The 25,078-nt window shown below is 49.0% G+C and overlaps 1 protein-coding gene across 1 annotated transcript in view; it reads right to left on the bottom strand.

Moving 5' to 3' along the window:
• TMEM178B (transmembrane protein 178B) overlaps window positions 1–22,509 on the bottom strand; it is a 308,457-nt gene extending 285,948 nt beyond the window's left edge. Inside the window, exons 1-2 of the mRNA XM_075343904.1 lie at window positions 22,417–22,509; window positions 20,499–21,901 (exon numbers count right to left, since the gene is read on the bottom strand). Of these exons, the coding sequence (XP_075200019.1) occupies window positions 20,499–20,880 (382 nt within the window). The 5' untranslated portion in view covers window positions 20,881–21,901; window positions 22,417–22,509. The remainder of the gene's footprint in view (window positions 1–20,498; window positions 21,902–22,416) is intronic.
• Between the last annotated feature and the right edge of the window lie 2,569 nt (window positions 22,510–25,078).

Genomic DNA, 25,078 nt, shown 5'->3' with positions numbered 1-25,078 from the left:
TGGTGCTCAGTACTGGTAACTAGTGATGAGCGGGCACTACCATGCTCGGGTGCTCAGTACTGGTAACTAGTGATGAGCGGGCACTACCATGCTCGGGTGCTCAGTACTGGTAACTAGTGATGAGCGGGCACTACCATGCTCGGGTGCTCGGTACTGGTAACTAGTGATGAGTGGGCACTACCATGCTCTGGTGCTCGGTACTGGTAACTAGTGATGAGTGGGCACTACCATGCTCAGGTGCTCGGTACTGGTAACTAGTGATGAGCGGGCACTATCATGCTCGGGTGCTCAGTACTTGTAACTAGTGATGAGCGGGCACTACCATGCTCAGGTGCTCGGTACTGGTAACTAGTGATGAGCGGGCACTACCATGCTCGGGTGCTCAGTACTTGTAACTAGTGATGAGTGAGCACTACCATGCTCGGGTGCTCAGTACTGGTAACTAGTGATGAGCGGGCACTACCATGCTCTGGTGCTCAGTACTGGTAACTAGTGATGAGCGGGCACTACCATGCTCAGGTGCTCAGTACTGGTAACTAGTGATGAGCGGGCACTACCATGCTCTGGTGCTCAGTACTGGTAACTAGTGATGAGCGGGCACTACCATGCTCGGGTGCTCAGTACTGGTAACTAGTGATGAGCGGGCACTACCATGCTCGGGTGCTCAGTACTGGTAACTAGTGATGAGCGGGCACTACCATGCTCGGGTGCTCGGTACTGGTAACTAGTGATGAGCGGGCACTACCATGCTCGGGTGCTCAGTACTGGTAACTAGTGATGAGCGGGCACTACCATGCTCTGGTGCTCAGTACTGGTAACTAGTGATGAACGGGCACTACTATGCTCGGGTGCTCGGTACTTGTAACTAGTGATGAGTGAGCACTACCATGGGTCTGTGGAAGTCTCAGGCAGCACATACCTGTTTTTACATACACAAAAAAATAGATATCTGAAGGAGGCTTGGATAAGTTATGAATAGGTGACAACTCAATTTCACTGCATAATCCCTTTAAGGCGCACTGTGATGGTGGGATATTGTGGGTTGTGTGTGGTTTTGTGTGGGTTCGTATTTTTGGCATGGTGCTCTGTTCATTTTGTATTCTTTGTGTGTACATTGTCCTTTTGTCATTAAGTCTGGGGGAGGGGGCCTGGGATCCACCTAAACTCTCTGTTTTACCTGGAGATTGGTCAGTCTGCTGGAGAACTACAAAAGACAACGAAGAAGATTGATCCTCTGGGGGAGAAGCTGTAGCTACAGGCAGCACCCCAGAGAGTCATTGAGAAACCCCCATTTGTCTGGAAAAGGACTGCTTGAGGATTGTGACTCATCCCGGGGACATTTATGCCATTACTGAACTATTTTACCCTCTGTGTAGTGGATTATTTTTATGAACCTTTTGATTTTTCATGAAATAAATGTTGCTTGGATTGCTCACTGATCTCTCTCTATTGATTGTGTGATATCGGAGAAGGACCCTGTGACACGCACCAACTATTACCAGCACCATTTAAAGGGTTAAACAGCAGCAAATCGCACCTGCCATGTCTGGAGTGGGTCTCAGCTCCCTTCCTACAGGAAAGAAGTAAAAATCTATTAAAAAAAAAATTAAAAAAAATGAAAACATTCTACTATTATATAACCTGATGTAGAAATATAATAAAAACAATAAAAAATAAAGAGAATAAATACAACATATTTGTCAACTATCCCAAATATGATCGTGGCCGATCCACAAAAAGGGTTGGGACTAGTCCAGCTCAAAAGGGGCTGTTGTTGGAACAAATACTACAAACACGAAGCCCGATCCGGCAGTCCCAAAGGCTACGAGTAGAGCAATGGCGCATTCCCAACCACTGGTCTGTTCCAACGCGGTATTTCTCAAGATCAATGAAGGTCAAAGTGGTGGGATTCCCAAGGATCAAGAAGTGATCTCCTCTACAATTGATAGGTGATTACTAGTTGTAAAGAATGGAATAAGTCTTTAAGTCAATATATAATAATATAAAAAAAATCATAAAGTTACATTACTACATTAAAATATAATAATAATAATAATAATAATAATAATAACTGGTGGATTAACCCTTAAAGTCAATAAAAAAAACTCAAAAATGAAAAATAGATTAGTATTAAAGTCAAAATAATAAAAAGTCAATATATAATATAAAAATTAATTAAGTAAAATAAATCTTAAGTCAACAATTTTCTAAGTGAATATAATTCTAAAGGTGTTATTGACATGAAATTCTCAACAGATGTCAGTAACAACCCATCCAATCTACACAGGCATAGAAATCAAACCATTGACGTTCAGAAATTAAGTTATGACTAATAATTAAAAGTGAGACAGGAAAAAAAGTATTGAACACGAGATGAAAAAGAGGTGCAAAAAGCCATGGAACGTCATGACACCAGCTGAAATGAATCAATGATTAGAAAGCAATCTTACCACTTAGTGAAAAATAAAATAAGCTGGCAAAACTGGTAGTCTTTAAAAAGGTGTCTCATTGCCATGGTGCTGTGAAGCCCCACAGGTGTTGTGTCGGTGCATTACCTTCAGGGACTCCACTCGGCTGGATCTTGTCACCGGTAGGAGATCTTCTATTTGTCGTGACGCCACTCTCAGTATTGCGGTCAGTGGGGACCGCCACTGCAGGTTGAGGGACGCCTGGGGCTGATGGTGAGTGCAGTTAGTTGGAATAGCCTCCTGAGAGTGAGGCAAGCCCCAGGGCCCTGTGTAGGTGCGTAGTACCACAAGGCGCAGAATAACTCCACACACGCAGAATGTCTTTCAGGGGTTTTACTCACTTCAGATGGCAGGGTGAGTAACCCGGGCGTAGCTGGGATGAACCAGGCTGGAACCAGGTATCCTTCAGGCTGACTTCTGATGGTGACTACCAACTCGCCTTCCTTAGCCCTTAGTGGTTTGGGGTAACCCCGACTTTTAGTCCCTATGGGGGTCACACAGGGAAGTTGCTGAAGCCTCTCTCCCCTTCGATTGCCGTTTGCTTGTTGCCTGGGCCAGATCACTCCAGCTGCTTGCCTCCTGTGAACTATGGGCCCTAACTGTGGCTACGTGGCTGCGGCTTTTAGGTGTTGTGGTGTGGGCTTTGAGGGCCCCACACCGGCAGGTTTAGCAGGGAAAGGTGGATCTATCCCCGCTCCGGGATCTGCCGCCCGTTTGGGCCTGGTACTCCCTAGCAGTCTCCTTACTTCCCACTCTGTGCTCTCTCTTTAGCTGGAGATGGGTTTCGGGTAGCACTCCTAGGTGACCGTTCTCCCCCGTCGGTAGCCACTGCGCGGACGCTGTCAGACTGCAACAGCCCCAGGGGTAGGGGTCTGCTCTCCTCGGAGCTCCCTGGACTCTGCACTGAACCGGCTCACTGCTCCTCCTCTCCTGTTCTTGCCTACGCCACCTAGCAACCAGGCTCTCTTACCACACCCCTTGAGAGGAGATGGAGGCTTTTGGCCCCCTCCACTATTCCAGTGGAGGTGAAGGCTTTTCCCCCTCCTGGGATCCCCAGGGGTCCTCTCAAAAGTACATGTGTGAGACCTGATCACTATGCGCCTGTGTAGTCACACCTCGGTCAGCCTTCTGGATTACCTGTATTGTACTGTCCCCAGCATGGGTGCAGTACTCAGTGGTGCCTGACCAGGTCAGGGGCGCCACAGTGCCACACAAGAAACCTCTCATTATGGGTAAAACCAGTGAGCTCTCTCAAGAGCTTTACAGCTTATTGTTGCAAAACATATTGATGGCTTTGGTTACAGAATAATTTCTAAACTACTGAAGCTTCCAGTGAGCACTGTGAGGGCCATAATCCAGAAGTAGAAAGAACATCATTTCACCATAAACCGGCCACAACCAGGTGATCCCTGCAAGATTTCAGACAGAGGAGTGAAAAGAATTATCAGAAGAGTTGTCCAAGAGCCAAATACCATATGTGAAGAGCTACAGAAAGACCTGGAATCAGAAGGTGCAATTGTTTCAATGAAAACAAATAAGTATTGTACTACCCCTTATTGGCCTGTATGCACGCTCCTGTATGCACGCTCCTGTATGCACGCTCCTGTAAGCACGCTCACCACACAAAACTCAGGTTCAAGAGCAATTAAAGTTTACTCAGCATTTAGAGAAGCCTGTGAAATACTGGAGAATATAGTCTTGTCAGAGGAGACCAAAATCAAACTCTTTGGAGGCCATAATACACACAATGCTTGGAGGCCAAAAGGCAAATCACCCCAAAAACACCAACACTATTGAGGTGTGGAGGTGGGAACATCATGGTGTGGGGCTGTTTTTCACTAGACGACACTGGTAAACCTCATAAAATTGAAGGAAAGATGAATAGACAAATGTACTGAGACATTCCTGATAAAAATCTGCTGCCATCTACCAGGATGATGAAGGTGAAACGAGGGAGGACATTTCAGCAAGACACTGACCCCAAACACACGGCCGAGGAAACTCACAACTGGTTTCAGAGGAGGAAACTAAATCTCCTAGACTGGCCGAGCCGATCAACGAAGCTGAATCCAATAAAAAATGTCTGGAAGGAACTAAAGCTCAGAGATCATAGAAGGAGCCGGGATCTGCAGGATGTGAAGAGTGTTTGTGTGGAAGAATGGGCCAAAATCCCACCTGAGCAATGCAGGCGACTAGTGTCTCCATATAGGAGGCGTCTGGAAGCTTCATCACCAACGAAGGCAAAATAAATGTCAGCAAGCGTCTTCAATACTTTTTCCCTGTGTCATTTTTTATTATTACACATAACAATTTATGGATGTCTATGGTTTGATTTATTTGCCTGTGTGGATTGGATGGGCTGTTACCGACATCTGGTGAGAATTTCATGTCAATAGCACCTTTACTGTAATATTGGTGACGTGTTCAATACTTATTCACCTGCTATATAGTATTAGTAATAATAATAATAATAATACATTTATATTATGTACTGATGGATTAACCCTTTAAGCTACTATATTATAACATTAAAAGTAATAAAGTTATATGATTGCATTAAAATCCTACAAAACATAATAAAATAATAATATAAAATGATAATAAAACTATATTGGATACAGGGGCTGAATGCCCTCGCTCCGCTGTATAACGGGACTTATATATGTACAGAAGAGACGGAAACCCCATAATGGAGCACCATGGCGGCGGCGCGCGGTGATTTACAGGCTTCCCACTTTCTAATTAACAAAACATCTCTTTGTAATGAGAGCGGAAATTCATAAGACTCCGATAACAGATAATCAGAACTTTATGTCTCTCATTATTCTGGCATTTCGGCGCTGCGCAGCGACACACATCGCACTCCATAAATAAGAGCGCATACAATTTGTAGGTCTGTTAAACTTCATTAATTGTTGGCTTGATTTATCAAGCTGCGCCGGTGTCGAGTGTCTCCTGCTCCCCACAAGTGTCGCCGCTTCGGTTTAAGGAAAATCGCTCATTTACATTTATCTTTTCTAGACTCCGGCCTTGTGATAATGGGAACATGGAGAAGCCTTAGTAGAAGTGTTACCCATAGCAACCAATCAGGTGGCTGCTTTCATCTTCCAAAGGGCTTCTGAGAAATGAGAGCTGGACTCTGATTGGTTGCTATGAGCATCTGCTTTGCTTTTTCATCTTTCTCCAGACTCTCCACCATAATGGCTTCATAGAATAAAGAGGATTGTATGTCTGTGACCAGGATCAGTAATGTATGTACACAGTGACTGCAGCAGCAGAATAGTGAGTGCAGCTCTGGAGTATAATACAGGAGGTAACTCAGGAACAGTAATGTAATGTATGTACACAGTGAGTGCACCAGCAGAATAGTGAGTGCAGTGTAACGCCCTGGGCAAGCCAGGGGTCACAGGTCATGACACCACCACACCCTACACCCCAGTTAGGAACACCAAGGCTACCAAAATCCTTTTGCCTTCCTCCAGGGGCTGATGTTCACACCAGGGGCTGGGCCAGGCGATTGGCTCCGCCCACCGAGGAGTTCACAGCCATGGAGGCGGGAAAACCAGGCAGTTTAGCTCAGACAGAGCTTGAGTGAGGAAGAAAGATAGAGTTTGGACAGGAAGAACAGAGTGCAGTTTAGGGGAGTGAAGTTGAAGGAGGTAGTAGTGGAGCTAAAGAGGAAAGCTGAAGTAACAGAAAAGGAGTAAAAGTGAGAGTAGTAAAGCCTGAAGTTGGTCCAGGTGTGTGCCCCGGACAGTGACAGCAAGGTCAGCAGACGGCGGTGACAGTCTGCAGGGGGACTGCTCGGAGGTTGCTGGAAGGACCGCGGACGGGTAGTGGCCCGGCGGTCTGGAGCAGTATACGAAGAACAGTCAGCACCAGGGCAGGGGCCTCTCGGACCCCGGCAAGGCTAGGAGTCGCTGTGAATTTGCCAAATCCGTCAGTGAAGGGGACGTCTGTCTCCAAACAACCAAGTCCCGATTTAAGGCAACAGTCCGACCGTTACAGAGAGACACCGCCACCGCCAGGGCACCAGTTTCTCAGGGCCAGCGTCTGCGGGCAAAGTAGGGCTCCTCCGGCCCATATCCAAGCCGGGGAGCAGGTTACCGGTGGGAACCCATCGCAACCATTATCAACATAGGTGCAGGACAGAGGGACCGTCACCTACTGGGGAAAGCAAGTGCAGCCCCCGCGTCCCTGTGCCCACCAAGCCCTGTATCTCCCACCTCATCACTGGGCCCCGGGATCACCAACCCCTACCCACGGAGGGGCAACACAACAACTGGCTGCTCCACATCATCACTCCCGGGATCCCCACATAGAGCAGCGGTGGTGTCAACAAATCACCACAAGCGTGGGTGGCGTCACGGACAATAAACAATCCCCACACCCAAAAACACCCCTTTCACTCACGGGCGAGGAACGCCGCTCGAGTCCCCGGGATCCGGCTCATCGTTCGAGCAGCAGCCGCGGCAGCCGGACCCGAGTAGCAGAGGGAGAGCGCGGCGTCACCTCCTCCGCCCGCGACAGCAGCTCTGGAGTATAATACAGGAGGTAACTCAGGATCAGTAATGTAATGTATGTACACAGTGACTGCACCAGCAGAATAGTGAGTGCAGCTCTGGAGTATAATACAGGAGGTAACTCAGGATCAGAAATGTAATGTATGTACACAGTGACTGCACCAGTAGAATAGTGAGTGCAGCTCTGGAGTATAATACAGGTGGTAACTCAGGAGCAGTAATATAATGTATATACACAGTGACTGCACCAGCAGAATAGTGAGTGCAGCTCTGGAGTATAATACAGGAGGTAACTCAGGATCAGAAATGTAATGTATGTACACAGTGACTGCACCAGCAGAATAGTGAGTGCAGCTCTGGGGTATAATACAGGAGGTAACTCGGGATCAGTAATGTAATGTATGTACACAGTGACTGCACCAGCAGAATAGTGAGTGCAGCTCTGGAGTATAATACAGGAGGTAACTCAGGATCAGTAATGTAATGTATGTGCACAGTGACTGCACCAGCAGAATAGTGAGTGCAGCTCTGGGGTATAATACAGGAGGTAACTCGGGATCAGTACAGTTCCTCATTCTGCTGTCCCCCGTAATATGTAAAGTTGCTGTTTCTGGAGCCCACAATTTTATGGCATGTTGTTCCTTTACAAATAGTACTGCTATATCGTGCTAAAAAAAATGACTGATTAAAAACATCCTGAAAAATATTAGTGAGAATCACACTCAAAATATTGCCATTTACTCATCCCTAGAGGGTTTACCATCGCATCCAAGTCCCCATTTTTTTGGGAAAGTTAAGAAATATGTGTTTAATTCTCTGAATAATAGTGCCGCCTAACAGTGCTAGTGCAGCCCTAAACACTTTATCAAAAGCTTTCATAGGCCAGGTATATACATATACGATACCGATCAAGCGCTCAACCAATAGTTCCCTATCTCCACCTCTAATGCATGAATGCTCAGATTGGATGAGCGTGTGTGACGCCCTGGACACCCCACGGGTCACAGGTCACTACAAACACCACATACATCCCCACCCCAGTAAGGTACCACCAGTCAACCAAAAGACCTGATTGCCTCCCTCAGAGTCAGACAGGCACACCAGGTGGGAGGAGTCAGGCGGATAGACACCCCCCCGAGGAGTCTGCTGGCCTGAGGCAGGAAATACAAGCAGTCGAGTTCTGGATGAGGTTTGGAAGGGAGAGGAGCTCAGTTCTGTGTGGGGCCTGGGTTGAAGCCTAGGACCCCAGATCAGTCAGGCAGGCAGACAGTAGTGGCCGCCTGCAGGAGACCGGGAATACGACCGATGGAACCGTAAGGGACAGGGTAGTGGCCCGCCGGAACCAAACCGGGGAGCCAACTGGATACCGGAGCACCAGGCAGGGTACTCAGACCCCGACTAGGCTATAAGTCACCACCATAGTCAAATTAACTGATTGCAGTCTGGACCTCAGGGGTTCATTCCCACCTAAAGGTACTGTCACACTAAGCAACATAGCTGCTGAGGCACGACTTTTGTGACGTAGCAGCGATGTTAGCGATGTCGCTGTGTGTGACATCCAGCAACAACCTGGCCCCTGCTGTGAGGTCGTTGGTTGTTGCTGAATGGCCTGGACCATTTTTTAGTTGTTGCTGTCCTGCTGTGAAGCGCAGATCGCTGTGTGTGACAGCGACAGAGCAACAACTAAATGTGCAGGCAGCAGGAGCCGGCTTCTGCGGACGCTGGTAACCAATGTAAATATCGGGTAACCAAGAAGCCCTTTCCTTGGCTACCCGATATTTACCTTCGTTACCAGAGTCCGCTGCTCTCAGCTGTCAGTGCCGGCTCCCTGCTCTCTGCACACATAGCCAGACTACACATCGGGTAATTAACCCGGTGTGTACTGTGGCTAGGAGTGCAGGGAGCCAGTGCTAAGCGGTGTGCGCTGGTAACCAAGGTAAATATCGGGTTGGTTACCCGATATTTACCTTAGATACCAAGCGCAGCATCGCTTCCATGCGTCGCTGCTGGCTGGGCTCTGATCGCTGGTGAGATCTGCCTGTGTGACAGCTCACCAGCAACCCGTGTAGTGACGCTCCAGCGATCCCTGCCAGGTAAGGTTGCTGGTGGGATCGTTGGAGCGTCGCTTAGTGTGATGGTACCTTAAGTCCCGATTGAAGGCAACAGCCCAACCCACCTGGATAGGTGCCACCGCCAGAGGCCAGAAATCCAAGGGGCCAGCGTCTGCGGGCAAACGGGCTCCTACAACACATATACGCCGGGGAGCGGGCTACCAGTGCTCAGGCACAGAAGCCAAGATCACATACAGGTGCAGGAGAAAGGCGGACATTACCAACCTATCTGGAGAAGCTGCAGCCGGCTGTGGGCCCCGTTCGTCACCCCGTTTGGTTTACCAGTGACTCTAGGGGGCTTTACAAGCTCCGATATCGTTAATGTATTATCGTCGGGGTCACGTTGTTAGTGACGCACATCCGGCGTCATTAACGATATCGCAGCGTGTGACACCAGCGACCTTAAGCAACCTCAAAAATGGTGAAAATTGTTCACCATGGAGAGGTCGTCCCAAAACCAAAAATCGGTAATGGTTGATTATCGATGTTGTTCGTCGCTCCTGAGGCAGCACACATCGCTGTGTGTGTGACTCCGCTTTGATTGGCCGGCCGCTTAGTGACGTCGCTGTGATGCCGAACGTCCCTCCCCCTTGAGGGAGGGATTGTTCGGCAGTCACAGCGTCGCCGACGACCAGGCAAGTGCGTGTGACGCTGCCGTAGCGATAATGTTTGCTGCGGCAGCGATCACACGAAATCGCATGCACGACGGGGGCGGGTGCTTTTGTGTACGATATCGCTAGCGATATCGTAGCGTGTAAAGCCCCCTTTAGTGTGGTTTAATCGTGAGTACACCAGTGCCCTTGGGCACCACACCGCGCTGCACCGCCACCTGGCGCACTGCACCCCGGCCCCTCGCCAAGCGGGCCCCGGGACCAACATCCCCTACCCACAGAGGGGTCAACACCTAGCTGCGCCCCTACACCGCTCCTTGGAGTCCCCGTACCTTTACCGCAGCGGTGGTGTCCACCAACACCACAACCCGTGGGTGGCGTCACGAACTTTACAATACAACCACCCCCCTGCGTGCACCGCCACTACACCCTTCCAGAGCGACGTGACCCCCGGGTCCGGAGGCGCTCGAGCCACCGACACCCATGAGCCCGGACCCGAGCGGCTCGGCGGTCGCAGCCGAGGCCGCGGGGCGGTACACGTGCATGTGTTTTCAATAGGGAAGAGGAGTAAGTCGCTGCCGGACAGGTAATCTACCGCATCCCAAAAGGCGACATCTCCTATGAAGAATTACTAATGACGGCGTGATGTGAAAATAAACCCGACATCCCGACCATAATGAGTTCATTCATTACACTCTATAACACCTTCTATATTATTTTTTCCTTCTCGTTGTCTTTAAATCATTAATGTTCCCAGTAAAATCACCCGATTCTTCGGATCGTCCACGGAAAATGACTTGGCTTATTGCCCATGTGGCCGGCATTTCTATGAATGGAGGGCGCGCCGGCCCGGGATAACGGATCGCTTGTCAGCACTCGCAGAACGGATGCGGCAATCTCTCACCAACCTCCCAATTACTGCGTCAGGCGAGCGATCCATCTCCTCTAGGACAACACTACAATAAGCCTCCTCTTCTGATCCCGGCAGAAGGATGGTCCTGTCCTCTGCGTCGCCAGGTGACATCTACAGAGGTAGTGAGCATGCTCAGAGTCATCTACAGAGGTAGTGAGCATGCTCAGAGTCATCTACAGAGGTAGTGAGCATGCTCGGTGACATCTACAGAGGTAGTGAGCATGCTCAGAGTCATCTACAGAGGTAGTGAGCATGCTCAGAGTCATCTACAGAGGTAGTGAGCATGCTCGGTGACATCTACAGAGGTAGTGAGCATGCTCAGAGTCATCTACAGAGGTAGTGAGCATGCTCAGAGTCATCTACAGAGGTAGTGAGCATGCTCGGTGACATCTACAGAGGTAGTGAGCATGCTCAGAGTCATCTACAGAGGTAGTGAGCATGCTCGGTGACATCTACAGACGTAGTGAGCATGCTCGGTGACATCTACACAGGTAGTGAGCATGCTCGGTGACATCTACAGAGGTAGTGAGCATGCTCGGTGACATCTACAGAGGTAGTGAGCATGCTCGGTGACATCTACAAAGGTAGTGAGCATGCTCAGAGTCATCTACAGAGGTAGTGAGCATGCTCGGTGACATCTACAGAGGTAGTGAGCATGCTCGGAGACACCTACAGAGGTAGTGAGCAGGCTCGGAGACACCTACAGAGGTAGTGAGCATGCTCGATGACATCTATAGAGGTAGTGAGCATGCTCGGAGACACCTACAGAGGTAGTGAGCATGCTCGGTGACATCTACAGAGGTAGTTGTGACGCCCTGGGCAAGCCAGGGGTCACAGGTCATCACACCACCACACCCTACACCCCAGTTAGGAACACCAAGGCTACCAAAATCCTTGTTGCCTTCCTCCAGGGGCTGATGTTCACACCAGGGGGTGAGCCAGGAGGTTGGCTCCGCCCACCGAGGAGTTCACAGCCCTGGAGGCCGGAGAAACCAGGCAGTGAAGTGAGGGAAGTAAAAGTGAGAGGAAGCAAGTTAGAGTTTGGAGGGAGAAGTGGAAAGAACAGAGATTAGCTCAGGGGGAGCTTGAGTGAGGAGCTAAGTGAACAGTTAGGGAAGTGAAAGTGAGAGGAAGTAGTAGTGGAGCTAAGGAGAAAAGCTGAAGTGACAGAAAAAGTGAGAGTAGTAAAGCCTGAAGTTGGTCCGGGTGTGTGCCCGGACAGTGTCAGCAAGGTCAGCAAACGGCGGTGACAGTCTGGAGGGGGACTGCTCGGAGGTTGCTGGAAGGACCGCGGACGGGTGGTGGCCCGGCGGTCTGGAGCAGTATACGAAGAACAGTCAGCACCAGGGCAGGGGCCTCTCGGACCCCGGCAAGGCTAGGAGTCGCCGTAAATTTGCCAAATCCGTCAGTGAAGGGGACGTCTGTCTCCTAACAACCAAGTCCCGATTGAAGGCAACAGTCCAACCATTGAGGAGAGACACCGCCACCGCCAGGGCACCAGTTTCTCAGGGCCAGCGCCTGCGGGCAAAGTAGGGCTCCTCCGGCCTATTTCCAAGCCGGGGAGCGGGTTACCGGTGGGAACCCATCGCAACCATTATCAACATAGGTGCAGGACAGAGGGATCGTCACCTACTGGGGAAAGCAAGTGCAGCCGTCCGTGGGAACCGTCTTTCCAGCCGTGTGTTTTACCGAGAACTGTGTCCCCGTCTCAGGCTGAGTGAGTACCACAGTGCCGCAAGGCACAGCGCTGCCCCCGCGTCCCTGCACCTACCAAGCCCTGCACCTCCCAACTCATCACTGGGCCCCGGGATCACCAACCCCTACCCACGGAGGGGCAACACAACAACTAGCTGCTCCATACCATCCTTCCCGGGATCCCCATACAGAGCAGCGGTGGTGCCAACAAATCACCACAACCGTGAGTGGCGTCACGGACAATAAACAATCCCCACACCCAAACAACCCCTTTCACTCACGGGCGAGGAACGCCGCTCGAGTCCCCGGGATCCGGCCCATCGCTCGAGCCACCGAGCAGCGGCAGCAGCAAGCCGCGGCAGCCGGACCCGAGCAGTAGGGAGAGCGCGGCGTCCCCTCCTCCGCCCGCGACATAGTGAGCATGCTCGGTGACATCTATAGAGGTAGTGAGCATGCTCAGTGACATCTACAGAGATCCAGAAAAATGCTCGAGTTTCCCATTGACTTCCATTATACGCAGTACTAGAGTTCAGCACATCCGAGCGCTCAACTGCTGGTTATAAGTACAGAGCACCTGAGCATGGTAGTGCCCGCTCATCACTAGTTACCAGTACTGAGCACCTGAGCATGGTAGTGCCCGCTCATCACTAGTTACCAGTACTGAGCACCTGAGCATGGTAGTGCCCACTCATCACTAGTTACCAGTACAGAGCACCCGAGCATGGTAGTGCCCGCTCATCACTAGTTATCAGTACTGAGCACCTGAGCATGGTAGTGCCCACTCATCACTAGTTATCAGTACTGAGCACCTGAGCATGGTAGTGCCCGCTCATCACTAGTTCCGAGTACAGAGCACCTGAGCATGGTAGTGCCCGCTCATCACTAGTTCCGAGTACAGAGCACCTGAGCATGGTAGTGCCCGCTCATCACTAGTTACCAGTACCGAGCACCTGAGCATGGTAGTGCCTGCTCATCACTAGTTACCAGTACCGAGCACCTGAGCATGGTAGTGCCCGCTCATCACTAGTTACGAGTACTGAGCACCCGAGCATGGTAGTGCTCGCTCATCACTAGTTACCAGTACCGAGCACCTGAGCATAGTAGTGCCCGCTCATCACTAGTCATGAGTACTGAGCACCCGAGCATGGTAGTACCCGCTCATCACTAGTTATGAGTACTGAGCACCCGAGCATGGTAGTGCCCGCTCATCACTAGTTATGAGTACTGAGCACCCGAGCATGGTAGTACCCGCTCATCACTAGTTATGAGTACTGAGCACCCGAGCATGGTAGTGCCCGCTCATCACTAGTTACCAGTACCGAGCACCTGAGCATGGTAGTGCCCGCTCATCACTAGTTATGAGTACTGAGCACCCGAGCATGGTAGTGCTCCCTCATCACTAGTTATGAGTACTGAGCACCCGAGCATGGTAGTACCCGCTCATCACTAGTTATGAGTACTGAGCACCCGAGCATGGTAGTACCCGCTCATCACTAGTTATGAGTACTGAGCACCCGAGCATGGTAGTGCCCACTCATCACTAGTTACCAGTACCGAGCACCTGAGCATGGTAGTGCCCGCTCATCACTAGTTATGAGTACTGAGCACCCGAGCATGGTAGTGCTCCCTCATCACTAGTTATGAGTACTGAGCACCCGAGCATGGTAGTGCCCGCTCATCACTAGTTATGAGTACTGAGCACCTGAGCATGGTAGTACCCGCTCATCACTAGTTATGAGTACTGAGCACCTGAGCATGGTAGTGCCCGCTCATCACTAGTTATGAGTACTGAGCACCCGAGCATGGTAGTACCCGCTCATCACTAGTTATGAGTACTGAGCACCCGAGCATGGTAGTGCTCACTCATCACTAGTTACGAGTACTGAGCACCCGAGCATGGTAGTGCCCGCTCATCACTAGTTACCAGTACTGAGCACCCGAGCATGGTAGTGCCCCCTCATCACTAGTTATGAGTACTGAGCACCCGAGCATGGTAGTGCCCGCTCATCACTAGTTACCAGTACCGAGCACCTGAGCATGGCAGTGCCCGCTCATCACTAGTTACCAGTACCGAGCACCCGAGCATGGTAGTGCCCGCTCATCACTAGTTACCAGTACCGAGCACCTGAGCATGGTAGTACCCGCTCATCACTAGTTACGAGTACTGAGCACCTGAGCATGGTAGTGCCCGCTCATCACTAGTTATGAGTACTGAGCACCCGAGCATGGTAGTGCCCACTCATCTCTAGTTATGAGTACTGAGCACCCGAGCATGGTAGTGCCCGCTCATCACTAGTTACCAGTACTGAGCACCCGAGCATGGTAGTGCCCCCTCATCACTAGTTATGAGTACTGAGCACCCGAGCATGGTAGTGCCCGCTCATCACTAGTTACCAGTACCGAGCACCTGAGCATGGCAGTGCCCGCTCATCACTAGTTACCAGTACCGAGCACCTGAGCATGGCAGTGCCCACTTATCACTAGTTACCAGTACAGAGCACCCGAGCATAGTAGTGCCCGCTCATCACTAAGCACAAGGTGTCACCCAATATAAGGCCTGCTCTGCACCCTGTGAGAAACTATAAATCCCAGAAGCAGTGGGGTCAAAGTTAGAAAAATAAAATCTGCGTCTTCAGACAACTTGAATGTAACGTCCCATCAATGGAGGGAGGCAGCGTGCCAGTTCTCAAGAGGAAGCGTGTCTTGGCTCATTCTTCAGTGACATGAGCGTGCACGCTCACCCGCTCCCTGTGCGCATGCTTTAGGGGGTCGATAGATGGAGATAGCGGTTAGTCGAATGTCCTAACGTACACATTTTTCAACTTTCTTATCTTGCCAGACACCTTGGTTCATTGCGTCCGCTCGTCATGAGGGGAGGATTTTTGGACTTCGTCAGTCCAACGATGATTATTGCAGTCAGCCTCACCAAAGCCTAAAATTAGAATGTGCTTCCCAGTGGAAGACTCATCATCGCGTAAAAAAAAACCTAAATGAGTAATCTGGTCAATGAGGCTTTTTTAGAGTCATACTTCCAGTCCTTTTTAGGAAGAGTATTCAGCAGCCTCATTATCATCAGAGGCAGGATCATTGTGACGGGTAACATCTCTATACACCACTGATAACACAGAATCCACCGTACACAACAGGTGATAGTTCCCCCCGTTCCCTCTCCCTTCTCGGTGACCTCTGCACACGCTCATTAGATGCTTCCATACAAAAGGCAGGAGAAGAGCCTGGTCATTGCTGCTAATGTACATGTGCATTTCATCAAATAACATTTACTTAAAGCCTAAAATAGCCCCAGTGGCCAAAGTGAGAGTTATAAGAGTTCTATTGTTGTGATATGGAAAAAAAAATCTTGACAAACAACAATAGATCATTTTCTTCTGATAACACATTACCTTTAAAGATGATTTAAAGGGAATTTGTGACCAGGTTTTTGTCTGCACATGTGAGAGCGGCATGATCTGGAGCATTAGCCCTATTCCAACAATGTGAAACTTACTGGGCTGCTGAGCTCTTTATAGCCCCATCCACACCACTGATTGGCAGCTTTCTGTGTACACTGTGCATAGGCAGAAAGCTGACCATCAGTGGTGTGGGCGGGGTTATATATGGGGATCTACATTGAATCAGGTTTACTAGTCCTCTAATGATAATGTCCTGATTATGAAAACGACAGCAAGCAGCCCAGTAAATTATATATTGCTGGAATCCTGGTCTCTGTATCTGCTCTCAGATTAAGTAGCAAAAACCTGATGACAGATTCCTTTTAAATTAAAGAAGCCCTTCATCGTGACAGTGTCCCTTTGAACTGTCCATGCACATAAGAATGCAAAATGGGCCACTTTAAAACAAATTTTAACAAATAGTAATGTGCCTGGAGGAACTGTTATGTGTTGATTTTTGGAATAAAAATATTAAGTTGGCCATATTGTAGTTTTCAAAAGCGCCATCTCCCTCCCCTCACCTCTCACCGTATATCAGCAGCTCATGTTAATAGTAGGATTAGCGCTGAAAATTAATTCAGCCAGCAGTTACCTAAAACCCCCTGAGGAAGCGCCATGCGAAACATGCATTGGAGTTGGGAGAGGTGGAAACAGGCTTCTCTGCTGTCCATAATTGGGTCAATCATACAGATATTAATAGTAGAATTGGGGGTGAAAGTTGATTCAAGAAAGTGAAACACGAGTTAGACTGGGTATTAGGGGGAACAGGGCTCTCTGCTGTTCATAATTGTGTCTGTAGTTTAGATATTAATGGCAGGATTGTGGAAGTGAAACACACATTGTGGAAACATGTTAGGGGGAATCAGCAAATGTTGATCCAGCCAGCAATAATCTGAACACCCCCTGAGGAAGCACATAGCGAAACACGTGTTAGACTGGGTATTAGGGGGAACAGGGCTCTCTGCTGTTCATAATTGTGTCTGTAGTTTAGATATTAATGGCAGGATTGTGGAAGTGAAACACACATTGTGGAAACATGTTAGGGGGAATCAGTAAATGTTGATCCAGCCGGCAATAATCTGAACACCCCCTGAGGAAGCACATAGCGAAACACGTGTTAGACTAGGTGTTAAGGGGGACAGGGTTCTCTGTTGTTCATATTTGGGTCTGTAATTTAGTTATTAATAATAGGACTGAGGGAGAAAGTTTATTCAGCTGGAAATCATCAAAACACCCCCTGAGGAAGCACAAAGCGAAACATGTGTTGGAATGGGGGTTAGGGGAAAACAGGCCTCTCTGTTATTCTTAATTGGGTCAGTATATCAGGTATTAATAGCATGACTGGGGATAAAAGTTGATTCGGCCTGATGGATATAGACAGCTTTATTGGGAGAATCTAGAACATTTTGTTCTCGGAGTTAGGTAGGAGGACGAGGAGGAGGACGAGGAGGAGGACGAGGAGGAGGACGAGGAGGAGGACGAGGAGGAGGAGGAGGACGAGGAGGAGGACGAGGAGGAGGACGAGGAGGAGGACGAGGAGGAGGACGAGGAGGAGGACGAGGAGGAGGCGCCGCTGCCGATTGTTTAGAGAAGAGATGGGACTGGGAAGACACAATCCCTGTCACGCAGACACCACCAAACCATTTTTTTTCCCCCAGTATTGTGAATGCACTTAGTAGACCAAAACCATTTAGGCCCACAGTATCCCTATTATTATGCTCATACAGATGGAGCCATATTTAGTGCATCATCCCAAAAAATGACGTAGAGTCAATCACTCCCAGAATTGTGTCATCAGTTTCCTGATAACGATGAATCAGATTATTTTTTTTCACCGTCAGTTTCCCCATAGACATGAAGCGGTCTGTAGTGTAATGTATTCTCGTTATACAGATATAGCAGACTTTAGTGTATCATCAGAAATAGGGCCAATCGCAGAAGATAAAGCAGGGTCGATTGTAACATATACACCATGGGATGCTTTCATGGTACATATGACGTAGACTGTAGTGTATCATACAGGTGGAGCAGACTGTGTTGTAGCATCACATTTCAGTATTACTGCTCCATCTGCACACAGCTAAGGCCAGGTCTGCTCCATCTGCACACAGCTAAGGCCAGGTCTGCTCCATCTGCACACAGCTAAGGCCAGGTCTGCTCCATCTGCACACAGCTAAGGCCAGGTCAGCTCCATCTGCACACAGCTAAGGCCAGGTCTGCTCCATCTGTACACAGCTAAGGTCAGGTCTGCTCCATCTGTACACAGCTAAGGCCAGGTCTGCTCCATCTGTACACAGCTAAGGCCAGGTCTGCTCCATCTGTACACAGCTAAGGCCAGGTCTGCTCCATCTGCACACAGCTAAGGCCAGGTCTGCTCCATCTGAACACAGCTAAGGCCAGGTCTGCTCCATCTGCACACAGCTAAGGCCAGGTCAGCTCCATCTGCACACAGCTAAGGCCAGGTCTGCTCCATCTGTACACAGCTAAGGTCAGGTCTGCTCCATCTGTACACAGCTAAGGCCAGGTCTGCTCCATCTGTACACAGCTAAGGCCAGGTCTGCTCCATCTGTACACAGCTAAGGCCAGGTCTGCTCCATCTGCACACAGCTAAGGCCAGGGCTGCTCCATCTGTACACAGCTAAGGCCAGGTCTGCTCCATCTGTACACAGCTAAGGCCAGGTCTGCTCCATCTGCACACACAGCTAAGGCCAGGTCTGCTCCATCTGCACACACAGCTAAGGCCAGGGCTGCTCCATCTGTACACAGCTAAGGCCAGGTCTGCTCCATCTGCACACAGCTAAGGCCAGGTCTTCTCCATCTGCACACAGCTAAGGCAGGTCTGCTCCATCTGTACACAGCTAAGGCCAGGTCTGCTCCATCTGCACACAGCTAAGGCCAGTTCTGCTCCATCTGCACACAGCTAAGGCCAGGGCTGCTCCATCTGCACACAGCTAAGGCCAGGTCTGCTCCATCTGCACACAGCTAAGGCCAGGTCTGCTCCATCTGTACACAGCTAAGGCCAGGTCAGCTCCATCTGCACACAGCTAAGGCCAGGTCTGCTCCATCTGCACACAGCTAAGGTCAGGTCTTCTCCATCTGCACACAGCTAAGGCCAGGTCTGCTCCATCTGTACACAGCTAAGGCCAGGGCTGCTCTATCTGTACACAGCTAAGACCAGGCCTGCTCCATCTGCACACAGCTAAGGTCAGGTCTACTCCATCTGCACACAGCTAAGGCCAGGTCTGCTCCATCTACACATAGCTAAGGCCAGGTCTGCTCCATCTGTACACAGCTAAGGCCAGGTCTGCTCCATCTGTACACAGCTAAGGCCAGGTCTGCTCCATCTGCACACAGCTAAGGCCAGGTCTGCTCCATCTGCACACAGCTAAGGCCAGGTCTGCTCCATCTGTACACAGCTAAGGCCAGGTCTGCTCCATCTGCACACAGCTAAGGTCAGGTCTACTCCATCTGTACACAGCTAAGGCCAGGTCTGCTCCATCTGCACACAGCTAAGGTCAGGTTTGCTTCGTCTGCACACAGCTAAGGCCAGGTCTGCTCCATCTGTACACAGCTAAGGCCAGGTCTGCTCCATCTGTACACAGCTAAGGCCAGGTCTGCTCCATCTGTACACAGCTAAGGCCAGGTCTGCTCCATCTGTACACAGCTAAGGCCAGGTCTGCTCCATCTGTACACAACTAATGTCAGGTCTCCTTCAACTGTACATAGCTAAGGCCAGGTCTGCTCCATCTGTATACAGCTAAGGCCAGGTCTGCTCCATCTGCACACAGCTAAGACTAGGTCTGCTCCATCTGTGCACAAGTAAGGTCAGGTCTGCTCCATCTGCACACACAGCTAAGGCCAGGTCTGCTCCATCTGTACACAGTTAAGGCCAGGTCTGCTCCATCTGCACACAGCTAAGGCCAGGTCTGCTCCATCTGCAGACAACTAAGGCCAGGTCTGCTCCATCTGCAGACAACTAAGGCCAGGTCTGCTCCATCTGTACACAGCTAAGGCCAGGTCTGCTCCATCTGTGCACAACTAAGGCCAGGTCTGCTCCATCTGTGCACAGCTAAGGCCAGGTCTGCTCCATCTGTACACAGCTAAGGCCAGGTCTGCTCCACCTGCACACAGCTAAGGTCATGTCTGCTCCATCTGCACAAACCTAAGGCCATGTCTGCTCCATCTGTACACAGCTAAGGCCATGTCTGCTCCATCTGCACAAACCTAAGGCCATGTCTGCTCCATCTGTACACAGCTAAGGCCAGGTCTACTCCATCTGTACACAGCTAAGGCCAGGTCTACTCCATCTGTACACAGCTAAGGCCAGGTCTACTCCATCTGCACACAGCTAAGGCCAGGTCTGCTCCATCTGCACACAGATTAGGAAAGGTCTACTCCATCTGCACACAGATTAGGCCAGGTCTACTCCATCTGTACACAGCTAAGGCCAGGTCTACTCCATCTGTACACAGTTAAGGCCAGGTCTGCTCCATCTGTACACAGCTAAGGCCAGGTCTGCTCCATCTGTACACAGATTAGGCCAGGTCTGCTCCATCTACACACAGATTAGGCCAGGTCTGCTCCATCTGCACACAGATTAGGCCAGGTCTGCTCCATCTGCACACAGATTAGGCCAGGTCTGCTCCATCTGCACACCACCAATATTTTTCTTTAGGTTACGGAATATTACGGCATTCGGCACAATGATGTCACATACAGGTCTCCTACCTTTGGCAACGATGTCTTCTATGTCTTGGTCGAACCCTAGCCGGTGGCATTTCCTCCAGAGGCCCATGTTGGTAGAATTATATTGTCTATTGCACTCGTCAGCAGCGCTCATAGCGAAAAGCTGCCTCCGGTTCCTGGTTAGAAGTAGCTTGCCCTCCCAGCGGTCCAGCCTCGACCTGCTGGCCCTCAGCGGAAGGTTGTTGTTGGAATTGTAAATGAATCCCGGGTCGATTCTTCTATTCGTGAAACTTTTGCACCTCTCCCGGTGCCGTCTGGCATCCGTCTCGTACCAGTGGTCGGAGCAGATAGCCACCGCCAGCATGCCCAGGGCACACAACGCCAAAGACAGTCCGGCGTAGAGCAATAATCTTCCGGCAGCCATCCCTCCAATCTCACAGAGCCATAAACATTTTTTTCCTCAGTCGTTTGTTGTGTTGTTGGTCTTGGTCTTCTGCGCCTTAGGCCAAAAAAGGCTTTAGATCCTCCAAAACCCCAAATATACCCTCAGACCCTGACGTTGTCCAATCCAATGACAAGTTCTGGAGTCTCCGGTTAGTCATTAGTTTGGACCAAAAAATAAATACTCTCGACGTCAATTTTACAACCTCCAAATTTTAGGTGGCCCACCGTTGGGATGTTGGGTGTTGGATCATGGTTGGTCCTACCACAGTCAAGGAGATGGAAGTAGAGTCAACTTACGACCTCCAAATTGTAGGTGGCCCACCGTTGGAATGTTGGATCATGGTTGGTCCTACCACAGTCAAGGAGATGGATATAGAGACAACTTACGACTTCCAAATTTTAGGTGGCCCACCGTTGGGATGTTGGGTGTTGGATCATGGTTGGTCCTACCACAGTCAAGGAGATGGGGAAAAAAGGCAACATACCCAAGCGAATCCACAGCCTTAGAGCTTTTGTGTTCTCTGCATCATCTCCAAAAATATAAGTAGACCCTCAACCGAGTCCAACTCAACGCAGCGTTGGGTTCTTCTTCCAACGAGAGCCAAGAAGCACGAACGGACCCTCACGGGTTTTTCTTCCTACGAGAGCCAAGAAACAAGAGCGGACCCTCACGGTTCTTCTTCCTACGAGAGCCAAGAAACACAAGCGGACCCTCGCGGGTTCTTCTTCCTACGAGATCCAAGAAACACGAGCCTCCCTGTTGTGTCTCCGGTAGCAAGATCCCTGTGGGCAAGCAGACGGATCCTTTGTTTCAAAACACGTACATCATCATCATTGTACCTTCAGCCTCCATCCCTGTTTCTTCCCCCCCTCCATTCATCGGCTTCGGGGGTCTGTCTTGCCGGTCAGCAGCCAAGCTGGAAGGTTTCGTCTTCTCTTTGGGCTTGACAATCGCTCGTCTTCCAACGTCTCATCCTCTGAGCAGCTTCTCTTGGTCTCCTCTGAAATGGAAGGTGAGAGGGGGAGGAGAGAAGAGGGAAAGCAAAGGAGACATTTCAGCACCATGGACAGCAGCAGCAGCAGCAATCTCTGGAAACAAGAAATAGCTGTATCACCAAACCCGCAGCCAGACAGTAAAGGGTGCCTGCGCCTTCCACAAGCCGCTATTTAAATAAGGGGTTTAGGATTTCAGCCCAAATAATCCAAGATTTTACGTCTTATCCCTTCGTCTCAGAAACAATACAGCCAAGATCAGCTCAGGCAGCGGAGGAGATAGGGCTGAGCCTCTGACCCCGAGCGGACAACAGCCAAAAACACAAAAAAAAAATACATATAATGCAAAAAAATAATAAAAAATGCCATGCAAAAGAGAAGAGGACGGAGGAGAGGAAACAAGCAGCGGCGTAATGTGGGATAAAATAATACAGAAAATAACAGCTCAAATTGATACTATATTAAGGTTAAGCCCAACAGAAGCAAGAGCAGATGTCAGCTCCGTGCACACTGTCCGCCTCACCTGGGAATGTGCTGAGCCCGGTGCACACCGTCCGCCCGCAGCCCCGGGAACCGGAGACAGAATACAGAGCGGCTCCAGCCGACAGCGGTGACGTCACCCAACGTGAGCCTCATGTCTTATACTGCTGCTTAAAGCGGAACGAGCCTCAACCAGAAGATGGCAGAGTCCGTCACCCCTGTGTGTGTGTATATATATATATATATACTGTGTGTGTGTGTGTGTATATATATGTATACTGTGTGTGTGTGTATATACTGTGTGTGTGTGTGTGTATATATATATATATATATATATATATATATACTGTGTGTGTGTGTATATATATATACTGTGTGTGTGTGTGTATATATATATATATATATACTGTGTGTGTGTGTGCGTATATATATATATATATATATATATATATACTGTGTGTGTGTGTGTATATATATATATATATATACTGTGTGTGTGTGTATATATATATATATATACTGTGTGTGTGTGTGTGTATATATATATTTACTGTGTGTGTGTGTGTGTGTATATATATATATATACTGTGTGTGTGTGTGTGTATATATATATATATATATACTGTGTGTGTGTGTGTGTATATATATATATATATACTGTGTGTGTGTGTGTGTATATATATGTATACTGTGTGTGTGTGTATATACTGTGTGTGTGTGTGTGTATATATATATATATATATATATATATATATATATACTGTGTGTGTGTGTATATATATATACTGTGTGTGTGTGTGTATATATATATATATATATACTGTGTGTGTGTGTGCGTATATATATATATATATATATATATATATATATATATATATACTGTGTGTGTGTGTGTATATATATATATATATATACTGTGTGTGTGTGTATATATATATATATATACTGTGTGTGTGTGTGTGTATATATATATTTACTGTGTGTGTGTGTGTGTGTATATATATATATATACTGTGTGTGTGTGTGTGTATATATATATATATATACTGTGTGTGTGTGTGTGTATATATATATATATATACTGTGTGTGTGTGTGTATATATATATATATATATACTGTGTGTGTGTGTGTGTATATATATATATATATACCGTGTGTGTGTGTGTGTATACTGTGTGTGTGTATATATATACATCTATCTATCCCTCTATCTATCCCTCTATCTATCTATCCCTCTATCTATCTATCCCTCTATCTATCCCTCTATCTATCTATCTATCCCTCTATCTATCCCTCTATCTATCTATCTATCCCTCTATCTATCTATCTATCCCTCTATCTATCCCTCTATCTATCTATCTATCCCTCTATCTATCTATCTATCCCTCTATCTATCTATCTATCCCTCTATCTATCTATCCCTCTATCTATCCCTCTATCTATCTATCCCTCTATCTATCCCTCTATCTATCTATCTATCTATCCCTCTATCTATCTATCTATCTATCCCTCTATCTATCTATCTATCCCTCTATCTATCTATCTATCCCTCTATCTATCTATCCCTCTATCTATCTATCCCTCTATCTATCTATCTATCCCTCTATCTATCTATCCCTCTATCTATCTATCCCTCTATCTATCCATCTATCCCTCTATCTATCTATCTATCTATCTATCCCTCTATCCATCTATCTATCCCTCTATCTATCTATCCCTCTATCTATCTATCTATCTATCCCTCTATCTATCCATCCCTCTATCTATCCCTCTATCTATCCATCCCTCTATCTATCCCTCTATCTATCCCTCTATCTATCTATCTATCCCTCTATCTATCTATCTATCTATCTATCCCTCTATCTATCTATCCCTCTATCCCTCTATCTATCCCTCTATCTATCTATCTATCCCTCTATCTATCTATCTATCTATCCCTCTATCTATCTATCCCTCTATCTATCTATCCCTCTATCTATCTATCCCTCTATCTATCTGTCAGGGCCGGGAGTACTGGTAGGCCCAGGAGGTGGATCCACTGGACCGAGCACCCCACCGGAGGGCAGGGTACACGGCAGCCGGAGCACTGGCGTAGCAGGGATGGGTCCCTCCGGGAACAGGTAGAACAAAGTCACACGGTACTAGGGGGCCAGCGTCCCTCCGGGGACGAGTAGAACAAAGTCACCGGGGTCACAGAGTTCCTTGAGACAGTGCAGGACACTGGTACAGGTGCCGGGTAGTAATGATAGGCAGTAGTACAGGACACGGCACCAGGGGTCCTGAGCACCTAGCTCACAAGACAAAGCTTCAAGACACATTGATCAGGCGCCGCCCACATGGAAAGGCAAGTCTTATATACCCAGCACAGCCTCATGTCATTTCCTGCTGCAGGTGTGCTGGGCCTATAAGACCAGGAGAGTGGGCGCGGCCCGGTCCTATACAGAACCATGTGGCTAAGACTCAGAGTCAGACTCATAAGACCAGGAGCAGGACACAGGAGAGCACGAGCGGGAGCGGCAGCCATGACCAGTGGACACGTGGACTGGATCAGTGAGCAAGGAGCGGTGGTGCGATGGCGATACTGGATCAGTGGGTAAGGAGCGGTGCCTGGATGGTGGGACCGGCTCAGTGGGTAAGGAGCGGTGTTGTGCTGGCAATGCTGGATCAGTGGGTACGGAGCGGTGGTGTGATGCAGGGACCGGCT

The sequence above is a fragment of the Anomaloglossus baeobatrachus genome, chromosome 4 (assembly GCF_048569485.1).
Source record: "Anomaloglossus baeobatrachus isolate aAnoBae1 chromosome 4, aAnoBae1.hap1, whole genome shotgun sequence".
NCBI classification, from domain to species: Eukaryota; Metazoa; Chordata; class Amphibia; order Anura; family Aromobatidae; genus Anomaloglossus; species Anomaloglossus baeobatrachus.
This window is presented reverse-complemented; position numbering and strand designations above follow the sequence as displayed.